At 53.3% G+C, this 15,432-nt stretch overlaps 1 protein-coding gene across 1 annotated transcript in view; it reads left to right on the top strand.

Annotated features, from left to right (window-relative positions):
• The window catches only part of HPSE2 (heparanase 2 (inactive)), a 113,659-nt gene that overhangs the window by 83,156 nt on the left and 15,071 nt on the right, over positions 1-15,432 (top strand). The window contains exons 6-9 of the mRNA XM_049810782.1: positions 2,364-2,411; positions 11,126-11,219; positions 13,838-13,944; positions 15,071-15,185. Coding sequence (XP_049666739.1) covers positions 2,364-2,411; positions 11,126-11,219; positions 13,838-13,944; positions 15,071-15,185 — 364 coding nt within the window. The remainder of the gene's footprint in view (positions 1-2,363; positions 2,412-11,125; positions 11,220-13,837; positions 13,945-15,070; positions 15,186-15,432) is intronic.

The following is a 15,432-nucleotide window of genomic DNA, read 5'->3' on the forward strand; positions in this document are numbered from 1 at the left end:
TAGTGGGTGTGTTTGCAGCAGGGCTGTAGGCACCGTGGAATTGGCAAGGAAAACTGGAGAGCTTCATCCTCTGAGCTTTGTCTGCTCATGGTTTTGGACTGTGAGTGGAGAGTGCCAAGCTAAGCCTGAAGAGGTGATTTAGTAAAGTTCAGTATGGCTTATTTTGTGGCCAGAACATAAAGCATTTGAGGGTAAAAAGCAAGCAGGGCTAATCTTCAAACCCAGTTGCAATATATTGATCTTCAAACTCGATATAGATTGTGTTCATAATTTCAGTTTAGAGTTCATTAGTGCACTCTTATACACTTCATGCATTACATCTTAGGCAGCAGTCCCTGTACTGAGCATTTAAAACCTGGGAGTCAGGTTTCTTGATCCTTTTGGCATATTTCTGCACGTTTAGTTTTGTAGAACAGCAGCCTCTCTGTAGCAATATTTGCAAAATCCCCTTTTTGCCAGATGACTGGTGTGAGTTGCGGGCAGCTCGCACCTCTCCCTCTGACTGCACTGGGGCTGGTCCAGCTGGTCTCCTCTCCCTGCTCAGCTGGGGAGGAACTGTCCCCAAACCATCGCCCTGGCACTGGTCTCCTGGGCCTGACCCTCAAGAGAGATGTAAAAGCATTTCTGAAAGGCGAGCCTGGGAACTGAAGCTCACAGCACTGCTAGGCAGCAGAATCAGGGATGCATCAGTGCTACGGAGTTTTACAGCACGTTATTGTTTTTCCATTTCTAATTGTATCTCTTCCCTCTCTGTCTGCAGGGATTTATTACTGCTGCCTTTGCCAGTGTCCTCTTATGCTTCACAGGGTCCAGCTGCCCTTTTGTCCCAGTCTATAATTGACCATCGTCATTAATTTAAAGTCAGAATGATTGTTTCCGAGCTATATTTAGCCTGAAGCTTGCTGCTCTTGTTTCAGAGCTGATTAGAGGCTCGTGTGCTGGAAAGCTTGCTGCTCATCCCTGCCATGATAGCTAGTCTGATAAAAGGTCTCCTCTCTCCTCACAAACCTTCCCTTTCCTTCCCCACCCTCAGTCATGGGGCTGTCGTGGGGGAGTCAGGGTCGCAGGACTTGGTGCCACTCATCCCTGTGTCCCGTGGTGGAGTCAGGAGAGCTGTGTGACTCCTGTTGTGTTCCCGGGATCCCTGTGCATCAAGAGCAGCCAGAGACAATATAGCATTGGTTTCTTTCTCATCACATTCACTTGCTCAAGCCAATGTCACCTGTCATGTACAGACGTTATCACTTCCCAAATGCATCAGCTACACAGTACATGTTACGCTACTGAACAGAAAAGCGTCCCTGTCTGGTTTGTGTGTGCCTTTATGTGTTTTCATATCTGTGGCCCTAAGCATAAGACTATAGTAACTCCTTGGGCTTCCTTATGGGAGCCGCAGTTTCCCAAGGTGCAGTTTGGATTGCTGCATCAGGGAGCCAGGGAGGGAACCTCTTGGAAGGCAGCAAGCCTGTGCTAGAGGCTGCTGCTGTGGTGGTTGCATATGGTCGCCAAGATTAGGAATTGCTTTGGTTTTGGCATCAGCAGTGTAAGCAGATACACCTGTGTAGCCTCAAGTCTGACTCAAAGAGGAGCTGTCTGGAAGAGATGTATTTTCTTTAAGATAGTTGGGTCACAAGCCATCAGGAGACTAATACATATATTTAACTCACTGTAACCTTGCGCATGGAAATGCTGTCGTTAGTCATAGGAATCAGACAAACCAAAAGTGCACCCAGGTCCCCATCAGTTTGCTAACAGCCAATGCCAAAGAAAGAGCATCAAAAAAAGGGAAACACATAGCAGTATTTGTCCAGCCTTTCCTCCCATACTCCAATGTTCAGGGGCTTCCTGAGCTGGAGGTGGCATCTTTGCATCTAATAGCTTTGCTGGTTTTTATTTCCGTTTTCTTCCATTTTTGCAGTCCTTGCGTGAATTCAGGAAAGGAGTTCTTCAGCTTAAATACATGTGGGGTGAAGAAGTGTGTCCTTCTGAGATGGGCATTTGAAATTTTTTCTTTAATTGCTATTGAGAGTTGTTGCAGTCATAGAACTAAGTACATACCCCACAATCTTGTTCCTGAAATGCTGTTGTGCTCTGAAAACTCTCCCTACCTGCCTCAAAATGATGCTCGGAGCTCTGCTGCCAGTTGGGCTTCACTCCGTTATTCTCAGCTGTGCTTGCTACAAGCATTTGTATTATGTATAATTTATTCCTTCCATTTGAGAATGCAAAGGTTTCATTAGAAAGGGTCTGTGAGTGTCGTGACCGCCTTTGGTATCCCGTGAGGTAGGATGGGCATCGGTTGTTTTAGGATTTCCCCTGTGACAACATTGGGATTATATGGTTTCTTCCTCTGTTTCCTATAGGTTCATGAAAGTGGCTGGCAGCACGGTGGATGCTGTTACCTGGCAACAGTAGGTATTCACCATTCCTTCTACTTTCCAACACTAATTGCAGTGATCAGACGACGCTGGGAGCAGAGCTGATGTGCTCTCTGGGTGTGAAAGGGGGCAGACATGTGACAGCCACCTCCTCTGTCCTCCTGCTGTATTTAAATAGGTGAAAGAGCCTCTGCCCCTCCTTCTGGAGCCTCTCGAACAAATACAGGAGGGGATGTATTAACCTTTACCACTGCAGCTGAGACAGAGGCTAAAAATACCACTGCCTGCATGCCTGGCCTGCCTGATTGCTGGAAACAAAGCCCTGTGCTGGACCGCTGAGTCCCTGGAGGCAGCTGGGAGGACAGGTAGCTCCAGTGGTGGCCAGGGTGGGGATGACAGGGAAGAAAAAGCCACGTGTGACAGATGTATGGGACTATCTGAAAGCCCTTTTCCTTTCACCCCAGTCACTGTTTCCCCACAAACTCTGGCCTGAAGCTAAACTGGTTTGGCCCAGAGGAGGGAGAGGCAGCTTAGTCTATGCATTGGTAAATGCATAACGTCCTGGTCCCCGCTCCGTTTTGTAAGGGTCTCAGATGTCCGTAGACATGCTGCTGCCCTCCACTGCAGTTGGAGCTCTAGGAGCTCATGTCGATGGAAAGGGGGTGAACATCCAAGATCCAGGCCCAGCTGGGGCTGCCAGAGAGATGCTAATACCTGATTTTCTTTGTGGTTCCTGCATGTGCTGCAGTTCAGAAAAACAAAGCAAGCTCTGAGCTGTAGCACTGAGTGTGACAAGCACCAAGTGGAGTGAAAGGTTTTCATTTTCGGGGGAAAATCCATAAACACCTTTTTCCTCTTCCTATTTCCAACTGCCCCAGTTTGCACACTGTGACCAGAGGTAAGGTCCAGAGCAGGCTGTGGCTCTCTGTACTGGGAGTGCAAATACCAGTGCAAAGGTGAGGCAGTGTGCAAGCACAGTGGCGACCACCAAAATTGATAGAAAAAGGGTTTGTGGGGCAGGCAGGACTCTCTCCTGCCACAGAAAGGACACATTTCAGAGACAGGCATTCACTGGAGCAAAAAGCATGGTGATACCCCCCTGTTCCCAGAAAAAGTGGATTAGTTCTGACCCTGGGTTGAACTTCCCACGTGGGGCACTGGCCTTGAGCACGGGAGCCAGGGGCTCAGGTCCAAGGTGGGCTTGTGTGTGCTGCTCACAGGGCTTGTTCCCCAAGTTGGTCCTTCACAGCGACCCTTCATGGGGTGCTCAGGTTGCTTTGCTGAAGTGTAGCAGTGTGGTTTGTAAAGCCCACATTGAGACCTGCTCTTAAAAAGAGCTCAGTGGGTTTTAAGACATGAGGTTTTCTTGCAAGTGTATCCACACTCTCTCTCACAGTCTCTGTGTTGGTGTGTTAACCTTGAAGTCTCCTGCAGAAGCAACTGTTGGCATCTTGGAGTGGTTTATAGCACCAGGCATGACCAGCATCCAGCAAAGTCCCATTCCTCCCAGAGCTTAGCTTGCCTCGCTGTGCCACAGTGTTACTTGCTTGGGTGTTTGGGTCCTGGGGCTTCCCTGCCAGGCAGCAGCAGCAGCTTGCTGCGATGGGGGCAGTGGGGTAGCAGAGCATTTGGAGTGGGATTTGTGTTACAGGCTCATGCTGTGCAATGATGATCTATGTCTCAGCTGGGAGTTCGCTTTTTATGATTACACGATGTGCTGATCACATTTACTTAGTCCAGGAATTTGCTTTCTGCAATGGGGCTTGATGACTGGGCCAAGCCCTTGGATGAGTCGAAGGAACAAACTTCCAGGCTTCAGATGTAGAGTTTCATCCTGGTGTGCAGGGAATCTGCCCACACGGCTGCTTTGAAACCTTTTCCTATAGGATCAGTGCAAAGTGCTTGGCAGCTCTGGTGCTGAGCAGCCGTGCTGAAGCAGCAACCTGCGGCAGGAGGGCTGGTGGAGCTCCCCGCCAGGGTCAGCAGAGCTGAGATGCTGCTCGCTGACCCATTTCCACTGCAGTGTAGGAGCTGCTTCTCCCCCAGCCCGGGTTTGCAGCTCTGGAGATTGCACCCACATGCATTTGCGAGGACTGGCAATGGCCACAGCTCCGAGCTGGGCTTCTGTACTGTTTATGAATAAATGTCAAAACAGTGTCTCATCCCTCTGCTCCAAACAGCAAAACAAAACAAAACAAGTTCCTTTGTATCCAAGACGAAAATTACTAGCAGGAAACTGAACTGCTGTCTAACTTCAAGTATGAATATTTCTGTTCCAAACCCTAACGTTCTCCCGGGATATTGGTTATAAATTTGTCAAATCTGTTATTCCTTTGAAAGGGCTGTGCTTGATCCAGAAAGGGAATTGAGAAGGGAATACATTGCAGGGATCCCTTTTCTCTGTGTGAAAGCAGAATATATCTGAAATATATCTGACAGAAAAGTGACACTGGTTGGAAATAAGCAGCTCGCCAGCCTTTCTGAGTATGGTTTCACTTACATATGTAACTCAGCGTGAGTGCCTCCCTCTTCAGAAGTAATGTGTTGCTGGAGAGAGATGTGTGAATGGCTTCAAAACACTCAGGGAATTTCCACTAAAGGAGGGTGTGGCAGGTGGGACTGACAGCGGCTCTGAGAGTTTTGGCTTTTCCCTGGTAATTTAGTTAGTTTGTTTTTTATGTTTGGTTGTGAGTAAATCCTCAGTTTACTGCAGACCCCCTCAGCCTTTGGATGAGGGTTTCCACTGCTCAGAAGCCTCCCCACAGCCATCTCTTTGCTCCATGCTGGCATCCTCACACATGGTGAAGATTCATCGCCTACTTAAACCTGCAGCTGTGCCCAGCTCCATCCCTGGGTGTGCTCTCTCAGTCTGTACAGCTGGTTTTCCATCCAAAGTCTTGTGTACAGCTCCAAGTTTGGCATATTTAACGGGCAAATCCTTATACAATGCTGCCTCTGAAGGACAAATCCCTATTACTTACAGGGAAAGTAAATGTTTGCATCTTTAAAGCCACTGGACATCTATCCCTCTGGCTCCTTGGAGAATGCCATGTTATCTTTCAAGATGGAAAGTCACTTGCCCTATGTAGCAAATCAGAGACGCCAGGCACACGGGCATGTGTGAGGTGCTGCTTAAAATGCTTTTGCTGGGCTTGGTTTGGGTGACATCTCTTCCAGCTTAGACATGTTGAGTGTGCAGGTGGAGATGCTCACGAGGCAGTAGCAGGGGGCAGATTTCCCAAAGGTGCCAGGGGAAAGTTCCCCAGTGTGCACATACACACCAAAGTATATACCAAGGGTATGTATTTGGGCTCGCATGAGCCTGCTGCGAGTGTTCAGAGCACAGTGTCTTCAGAGGTCATGCCTCTGAAGAAGGGTTGCATGAAGGAATCACTGGCCCATCTCCACTGGTAAATAAACCTGGTGAGGGCACGGCTTTGCCCACTGGCTTGCCGTCCTCTGCACTGTCTGAGGGAGGGCACAGTCCCTGGCAGCATCGTGGCCCTGGCCACCAGCATGGTCCCAGGTGATGCCAGGGCCTGGCTGGGGAGATGGCATGGGCAAGAGATGGCTCCCGCTGGCGAAACTGACAGAGGCACCTTGTCTGGGGGCAGAGAAAGGCATGGGTGTGAGTTGTGCCTTTAGGGCCAGAGAGCAGCCCCCAGTCATTCTTCTTTATCAATTATTAGTTGACAGGAGGTGGGCAGCACCTCTCCCCTGTGCCCACTGGTCATTACCTGTGGAGAGCAGGTCACATCCCACCTCTCCTCTCCGGGGGGAGCAGTGGGGCTGTCCTGTGTCCTGTGCTGCAGACAGGGGCTCTGCCCACTCCTTGGGAAGATGCTCAGGGATCAGGGCCGCCTCCATCTGCAGAGGTGTCTCAGTTTCACAGCTGTGGTGGCGGTGGGGTGTCACACTGATGGCAGGGATCTGCCCCCTCGACAGCCCTGGCAGGAGGGTGCCCTAATTCCTAGCAGACTCACCCCATAGCAGCAGGCAACAAAGTAGATCCGGAAATTCCTGAGCTTTGGGAAGTCGGCTTTAATGTAATTAACTGCAACAGAAGAAGAGGTCAGATAATAGGGGCAAAGGTTTCTCTTTAAAATGAAAGAGGAGGTAAATGAAACCAGCTGCCCAGGAGCCAGTGCACTGCCTTCATTAAACATGGGATGATGCTCATGGTCCCACACAGCGAATTGTGGATCTTTCCAGAAAACCATTTTAAAGGCAGCACAAGACCTGGAGGTGACAGGATAGAGTCATGTAGCCAGCCCCAGGTTCACATAAATGTCCTGGTGCCTGGCACTGTCCTCCTCTGGGAGGCACTGGGAAGCTCTGTGCATCCTGGCCTTGCAGCCTGCCCAAGAACAAGGGCATTTCTGACTGGCAGCTGTGCTCAGCCCTGCCTCAATACTGCTCCCAGCTCATGTCTTCGTGCCTCAAGTCGCATGCTGCAGTTCCAGCCAGGGATGGGGGCCAGGAATTGGGGTGGTGCATTTCCTAGCACTGGCACAAATCCCTGCCCAGCCCTTGGCCAAGTCCTCCCCCTGTGCCGTGCTCTGGTTTGGCCACCTCCAGAGTCATACAGTCACATCTCCCTTTGCAAAGTGCACTGATCCTATCCTGGGTTTCTAGGGCATATTCAAATGGGGTTTTTAGAAATGGGGTAATGCAAACAGAAGGGAGAGAACTGGCCTTGGCTTTGTGTAGTATAATAGGGCACCCAAACTGGCTGTACGTGGCCTCTCCTCTTGAGATGCATGACTCATCTAGGATTTAGTTGCTAGAGCCCTCTTTTCCTTGGCTGGCTCTTCTCATGTTCCTGCAGATTGTCTGTCTACAGAGATAGTGGCATCAAACTGGGGAACACGATAAATCAGCTCTGCATGTAATTGCCCGCATCTATTCTCTCCTGTATTATGAGAAATGGCATGGTCTGTGCCCACGGCGGGCATGCTGATATCTCCTAGGCTTTGAGGCCAACTCTGGTGCTGCATCATACCCAGAGCCCACTGGAAGATCTGCCAGCCTGTGCTGGAGACAAATAGCTTGTCCATGACCTACATGTCCTCTGCCTCTGCAGAGTTGTAGCTGCCAGAGACCCCTGTCCATGCTGGGGAGGGTCTGCCCGTTTGTCTCCTTTGGCACTCAGACCTCGCTGGCACCAGGAGAGGAGGACGTGGATGCTGCGGCCCCCGGGGCTGGCTCGGTCCGGCTGCCTGTGCACCGTGCTGCTGCCTAGGGAGGTACTTGTCAGTGCTGGAGCTCTCTGCAGCTGCTGCTGGCTTTTTTGGAGGTTGGAGAGTTGTGACTGTTCAGGGTTGTGTTTTTTTTTAAGTCAAGTGCACTGAGTCATTGTAAATATCAGCAAAGCTGCAGCCTTTGCTCCTGGGAATAATCCACGCCTAACGAGCGCTTCTCCTGCTTTAAAGGCCTGTCAGTTGTTTGCATTTTGCAGATTTCTATACTGCCTCTACTGACAGTTAAAGTTCTCAGAAGGAAGTGCCCTCATCTCAATGACAAAGCCTATAGCTGGAAACAGCTCACCCATTCCTGAGTAGTCTGGAACCAGAGAAGACCTCAGTGCCTCTCTCTTCCTCACAAGCCTTGTGCAACTGGTGCCATTTTCCCTCTTTCCCAGACTGGGGAGGTTGAAAGTACCTGCTGGAGTCCAACAGCTTTCCAGGCAGATTTGCAAGAGATCCTTGCCTACCTTACAGAAGCTTGTAATTGTCTTCACACTCTGCTTAAATACCCGAAGCTGAGGTGCTCCCCTCCTCGCTCCCCCATGAGACATGCTACCAACAGGATTTCCTGATACTGAAGCAGGTGGTTTTTTCATTTCATTCCTCTACCAGTCCCCATTTCTCTGGGTTGTTAATGCAGGTGTCAAAAAAATGGGACTGTGGCATTGTCCCAGGGCATTTCTCTTCCCTGCAGGGTCTCAGCTGTGCTCAGCACAGCAGCACCTTCCCAGGCTGCCCCCTCCACGCGGTCCCTGGGAGGGCACAGCCTCCTCTGGGGCTGCTCCTGGAGAGATGTTCCTCTCCCTTGGCAGCGGAGCTGTAAGGCAGAGCACACTTTGTGCTTGAAGGAGATGATGAGGATGTGCAAGCCTGCCTTTGCTCTCCGAAGGGTTTATTCTGGGCTCTGGGACCATATTGGCTTGCACAGACAAGCTGAACCCTGCCGAAAGCCTGCTGCGTTGGAGGGGCCATACGCAGGCTGAGTTCTCTCTAACTCCATCTTTTCCCCAGTCAGTGCAACCTTCTTTTTATGGCCTTTCAGCCAGTTTTCGGTCCAGGTGATGGGGTTTTTAGTCCACAGCAGTCTGAAAAAATCGTTTCTGTTTAGTTCTTAAGTGCTGTGCTAAAATCCAAACATCTGCCATCCCCAGAGTCCATTGCTTTGTAATTCTGTCTTAAAAAGTAATCTCTGTAAACCCCACCACTGCCTGCTGCTTACAGATCTGCTCTCCTCCCAGCAGCCAGTGGTTCGATAGTGTATAACTGATCAGAACGATTTTGAACACTTCCTAAGTCCCCCCCCGGAGATAATCTCTGCCCTTAGCACCTTCCAGTTGCCACGGACATACAGAAATGCCTCTTTCCTCCTTCCCTGGGTTACACAACATTGGAGCGAAATTGGGGGGTGACTGGCATGATCTTGTGCTTTGCTGGGGACACAGCTGGGACTGCATGGCTGGGGGAGGGTTGACAGAGGAGGTTCTTGTTTAATACATTTGCAAGTTGAGCCTGTAAAGCATTTCTGTTCTGGGACAGTTAGTGCTGGTGGTGTTCCCCCTTCACCACAGCCCTGCACAGCTCCAAGTGCATTTACTCTGTTACCTGGGTATTGACTTGGAGCAGTGAGACACAAAAATCCTCTCTGAGCACTCGTGCATGTTGCACGTGTGCCGGGTGCTCTGGCTGAGGATGAGTTAGTCCACGGCATCCTTTGGGGATGCTCCTGCATTCCAGCACCCAAGTGAAGCAGCCACTACGGCTGCTACAGCTGCTCGCTGGTGCGGATGAGATGCCTGTTATGGAGAAAGCCCTGGAAAGGTGACTCCGCCTTTCTTCAGACCCCAGGTCTTCAGCCCGTTATGCATCCCAGCACCCATGGCTGCACTGAAGTCTGTGGAGAGGGAGAAGGGTCTGTGTAACTCTGGTGAATGCCGAGTGGATGTGGCTCCAGTGAGGGATGGGATGCGATGGCTGAGCCCTGCCAGCCTCCACTAGAGATGCTGTAATTCTCTTGCAAAACCTATTTATCAGCTACATGGCTGTCCCAGGGGTAGGCCAGTGCATGCTGCAGCAGACGTCCTGGTGTCCATGCAAGGCTGGGAGGAGCCTCTGGGAGATGTACAAGGGCTGCCACTGCTCATTGCATGGGGGCAGAGGTGCCAGCCCCAGACACTTCCTCGGGAGGAACCAGTTGGGATTACTTCCAGCCACAGGGTATTTGCACTCCAGGACAGACTGCTTCACCTTATGTCCTGGAGCCAGGAGGTGGTATTGTGGCGTTTCAGAGCCTTCCTCTCACACCCAGGGACAGATGATTCACATCATGATTGGCAGCACTATAGCTGTGTTTTATATAAGCAAGCACATGGAGAGCAGGAATCAGCCCTCTGTATGGGAACCACTCCCTGGCATTCCCAGGGCAGAATGGATTTCTGTGAGAGCAGGATTTCCCCTGCAGGTAATGGCCACGGCATTTCTTGTGTGGGAGGTACAGCTGTGGATTTTGCTGGAAGAGCGAGCAAGGAAGGTGCAGGGGTGCTGGGAGCAGGGCTCACTCTGGTGCCATAGGTCCTCAGCCCGTGTACCCCACAGTCGCTAATCCTTGCTCAGAAACACCATCAGGGCTTAGCCTGAAGCGTTGTTATTGCAGCAGGACATCCATGAGCAACTGTGATTCTCAGACCAGAAGAGGCTCCGTGCAGTTGCCCCTGCAGACCAGCTATTGAATGGAGAGTGTTCCATAAAGCAGGCAGAGTGATGCAGTTATTCCCATGGCTGGGAGCACAGGCAGCATCCCCCATCCCCTCCTGAGGGTTTACTGCAGCAATTTCCAGTGTGTCTCAGAGGGTATTTGCTGCTCAGGACCCTTCTCCTCCCTGGTGTCCCTGTAGTGTCCTCCTGTGGCTAAGGAGCCCTTTGTTTCAGCCTTTAGATTTGCATCTTCTGTTTTGCCATCCCATAAAAGCAGTCTTTCCCATAGCAATGATACTGGGCCCAGGACTGACTGGCTTATCTGCATTTTGAAAACAGTGTGTCCGTAAGATGGGGGACGGGTACAGATGGGGTGAGCCAGGTGAGCCGAAGATCTCCCTGGTTGTGGACCCCAGGCGCTGCTATCACAGGCATCGTGTCGGAGGGTCTCTTTCCATGGAGTCTCCATGAGAACAGTGCAGAAGGTGCTGCAAAGCCTTTGTGGGTGGCATTTTGCTCCCAGCCTTTGGCGTTCTGCTCCCAGTGTTTCACCAGCAGTAAAGAAAGTGCAAAACTTCCCATGGTTTGTGCAGTGCAGCATGCTCAGCATTCAGGGTGCATCCACCTCACACCCTGTTTTGGAGACTGAAAGCACCTGCCAGGGCAGAGCAGGGTGCAAGAAGGGACACGCCCCCGCCCCCAGGAGCAGAGGAGGCTTCTTGGCATGGGGCAGCAGCAGGACGGGAGGACATGGTTTGGGGCAGAGCTGCTCCCAGCTGTCTGATCCTTGTCTTCTTATTTTCCTTCCAGTTACTACATTGATGGCCGAGTGGCCAAAGTGACGGACTTCCTGAAAACGCGCCTGTTAGACACGCTCTCTGACCAAATCAGGAAAATCCAGAAAGTGCGTGAGTGCAAAGGATCTGCAAGGGACGAGGGGGCACTGTGGCCATAGTGCCCGACCTTGGCACAGCTGGTGGCTGGGGCTCTGGCCTCAGCACCGATGTGCTCCCAGGGGAGCTGCTGTGGGGCAGGGATGGCAGGTGTCTGCTGGGGGTGGCTGTGCTCCCAGCCTAAATGCAGCCAGCCTTCATGCAGGGGATGGGAGGAAAGACCAGGCAGCATGATGCCTGGCCCCGGGATGGGATGTGCAGTGCGTCGGGAGGGAAGCGGCTGCAGGCTGCGGTGTGGTGTGGGCTGCACCAGTGTTCTGGGATGCAGGCTGGATGCACGGGGCAGGGGCAGCACTGCTGTGCAAAGCCTTTCTAAAGCAGCCGACTGGCTTGAGTCTCCCATCTGTCCATTCCTGAAGGGAGCAGCATGTAAGATGGGTATCCTCTGAAACTGGCTACCAAGAACAAGGAGAAAGAAGCAGCCAGGCAGTACCAAGCCGTCCCAAACACAGCCAGGGCCGTGCCTGCTCAGGAGGGGGCTCCTACTGCAACATCTTGCCCCACTTGCTCACAGTGCCTAAAAACGTTGCTTGCAAAGTTGTGACAGTTGCATTTCCGGGGTGATTTTCACTAGTGAAGAATCATGATCATTATGAACAACAGGGTTTTTTTCCCTGATGATCATGTTTTGACTGTGTTATACAACCCAGCTGTTGCTGGCATGCTCTGTCAGAGCCCATTGGCTCTGCCTAGCTACCGCAGCCTGCAGCAAGCACTTCTCTCCCCAGCGGTTGGGGTGACCTGGCTCACAACTCTAGCAGCGGGGTAGGGGACAGGGGCTTCGCAGTGTCCCCCTGCTTTGGCTGATACAGGGGCCAGGGCTGTGACTGGCCCACTCAGCTGTCAGTTCCAGAAGAAATAAGGAACACCTAGTAAGTGGGGAAGGCTTAAGGGACTTAGAGGAGATGTCTGTCTGTCCGTTTTGTCTAGGTTTTCACACCATACCAGTCACCACAATGTCTTACTGTTGTAATTCCTGCAGGGAGAAACCATAGGATGAGTAAACAACTCAAAAGAGGCCCTGAGAAAGGGGATGTGAGGGTCGGCAGAGCAAAACTGGAGGAGACGAGCTGCTCACTGAGTCCTCTGGCACAAGCTGGGAATCATCCACGCATGCGGATGATCCTCCTGCTGCAGGCAGTCATGGCGGGGCAGCCAGCGGGATCACCGCAGGGACAAGCGAGAGGCCCTGGCTGACCCTGCTTCCACTGAGGGTACAATACCCCACCAAAAGTGGTGGCACGTGTCCCACTTCTGCTGTGGGTCGAGAACCCGCTGGGAAGGGAGCAGAACCCCATCCATCCCCAGACTAGAGGCAGCAAGGAGCTGCCCTCGGTGTGGGTTGGGGGAACCCTCGCACCCACAGGGCAGGATTTGGTCTGTGCAGGGCAGGGCTGGGGAAGGGGTCTCCCGGGAATGCCAGTGTGGCTGAGCAAAAGCACAGCGCTGGGTGCTAATAGCCTCCAGCTTGGCTTTGAGTCTGTGCATCCTGCCGGGGCTGATTAGAGCAGCTGGGCTTGTCCACTTCCCTGTTTTATTGCTTCCTCTCCGACAGGGGAAGGTGGCGGGCTTAGATAATTACAGGCAGGATGCCAACACCTCTGGGGCTTCAGTCAGGGATGTCGACTCTCACAGGCTGTGAGTGGGAGGCAGCCCAGAGCTGGCGTATTTAACATCTTTGAGGGATCCCAGTCCATCCAGCACATTCCAGCTCTCCTCACTAATGGGGCAGGATCCGTCAGGCTGCGCAGAGCACTCCTTGGGCTGCTGGTTTGCAGACATCTGGTCACAGGAGCCTGTCACCCGGCCTGGAGAAGTGGGATTGCAGGAGACAGGATGGGGCGTTGCGCGGTGCTGGGGGTTGCTCATGGCTGGGAGAGGGCAGCTCCAGCCACCCGAGCCCTCCCATCCCGCCTGCCATCTCACGAGTGTCTGCGCTGCTGGCTAGAGCCTCGTAAGGGGTGGGCCAGTGTGCTCGGACCTGCATGTCCCGCCTGTGCCAGGGACCCCTCAGGTTGCAAAGCAGCCCCTGCTCAGCCATGGGGCTGGCTCTACCTATGCCCAGGGGCATCCACTGCTTTCTTCTCAGCTGCCCACCGTTCCTCCATGTGGCTCCAGTGCATGTCCCAGTGCTCCCACACCATAGAGCCATTGGGGCTTAGGTGCTCCCTGTGGCCGGCAGCCACCTTGCTTGGGGGCATGGAGAGCTGGGGTGATGTAGCAGGGCAGCCTGCAGGACGGAGTGCGTGGGGAGACCACAAGGAAAGAGCGGGGTCCGGGTTTGGGAGCATGAGAGCATGTTTGGGAGGGCATGTTTGGAGCGGCTCTGGAAGACGCGTAGTGGACGTGTGGCAGTGGCAGGAGAGAGTGAGGAACAGTCTCCCACCACCCAGCCGTGGTGAAGACACCTAGTGACCATGCCAGGGGCCAGGCAGGCACTACCTGCCCAGCAGTACTATTACTGAAGGTCTCTGTAAGCCTTCCCAGGGCATAGCACAGGAGATGTCTGCCTTGGCTTTAAATCACAGGTTCGTGGGAGTCATTTTGATTGCTTTTGTCTCCTGCACAGGTAGTGAACACGTACACTCCGGGGAAGAAGATCTGGCTGGAAGGCATTGGCACAACCTCGGCCGGAGGCATGAACAACCTCTCCGATTCCTATGCGGCCGGGTTCCTGTGAGTTACGCCGGCTTGCCGGTGTCAGGGCACTGCCACCCCCATGGGCTCTGTGGGTGCAGCTTGGGTGCTGCAAAGCCGCTGCAGCCAGGAGAGGGCCAGCTCTGTGCCCAGAGACCCCACCTGTACCCCCTTCGGTACTCCCCAGCAGCCTGGGCACTGTTATCTTCTCTGTAGCATCCCTATTACCCCTCCTCAGCTCTGCTTTCCTGTAGGTGACCCAGCTTCTGGCATACACAGGGTAGCAGAGTAAGGAGGGGACTGCATGGGATCCCACACTGGTACCCACGGTGTGCCTACAGGGCATGGGTTTGGAAGGGAGGTGTGATCTGAGCACGCCAGTTCTGGGACCCCAGGGCTGGCATCCTGACAGGCTGCATCACTCGGCAGCTCGGGATTGCCCAGGCCTCCTCCCGCTCTGCATTTTTGGTTCAGGCGGCATCCACACGTCCTTGCATGCATTCACTCCCAGGGCACCTGCCCAGGGAAGCACTCAGCAGGGCTCTGCTCTGGAAACCATTTCCTCTCCTTCTTTGAAGCTACAACGATTCTTAGCTCCTGGAGCTTGTCTATTGGCACAGCCCCGTGGCACAGGCATCCTGCTGCAAAGCCCCAGTTCAGATCTTCAGAGCTGGCTGTGATCACAGAAGTTGGAGGAAGATTATCCAGGCTTTGTGGGGAGGCACGGGGACATGCCCAGGGTATCAGGGCTGTGGCAGGCTGTGAGGGTTGAAGACTTTCCCTGGGGGGGTGTGAGGAGACAGGCTGGTGCAAAGGTCCGGTCCCGCTGCTGAGGTGGCGGGTGCAGAGTGCTGGCAGGCTGGGGGAGCACCCAGGCTTTGGGCACAGGGCTGTGATGCTGGCGTGCACGCAGCGGCTCAGGTCTGGCACAGCTGCGGCAGAGGTGGCTGTGGTGGGTGGAGAGGCACGCAGGCTTGCTGGGGCAGGGATGGTGGGAGCTGGTTGATAGCCAGCTCACAAAACCATCTGAAGGCTTCAGCTCAGGTGCTGGGAGCAGGCACCAGGTCGGGTGCTTGGAAGGGACGCCGTGTGCCAGAGCACGGCTGTGCCACTGGGGCCGGGCGGTCCCCCTGCGGTGGCCTGACTCTGCTCCCTCCGTCCCCAGGTGGCTGAACACGCTGGGCTTGCTGGCCAGCCAGGGCATCGACGTCGTGGTGCGGCACTCCTTCCTCGACCACGGCCACAACCACCTCGTGGACCAGAACTTCAACCCCTTGCCGGTAGGTCTGCCTGGGGGTGTTGCGCTGGTGCTGGCTTCTCCCCACTCATTTTGGGGGGACTCTCTCCTTGTGGCCTGTTTGAACTCTGCTTGAAAATGAATTTTTCCAGATCTGTTTCTTGCAGTGTTAATAGGAGACATTAGTTCACGTCAAATGCAACATGTTGGAGGCAGATGGGAGAGTAATACCTCTGTAGCTGAAACTTCATCTAGTACCCAGGGTCGGTAGCACAGGAGGGAGGCTGGTG

Source organism: Accipiter gentilis, chromosome 9 (genome assembly GCF_929443795.1).
Source record: "Accipiter gentilis chromosome 9, bAccGen1.1, whole genome shotgun sequence".
NCBI classification, from domain to species: domain Eukaryota; kingdom Metazoa; phylum Chordata; class Aves; order Accipitriformes; family Accipitridae; genus Astur; species Astur gentilis.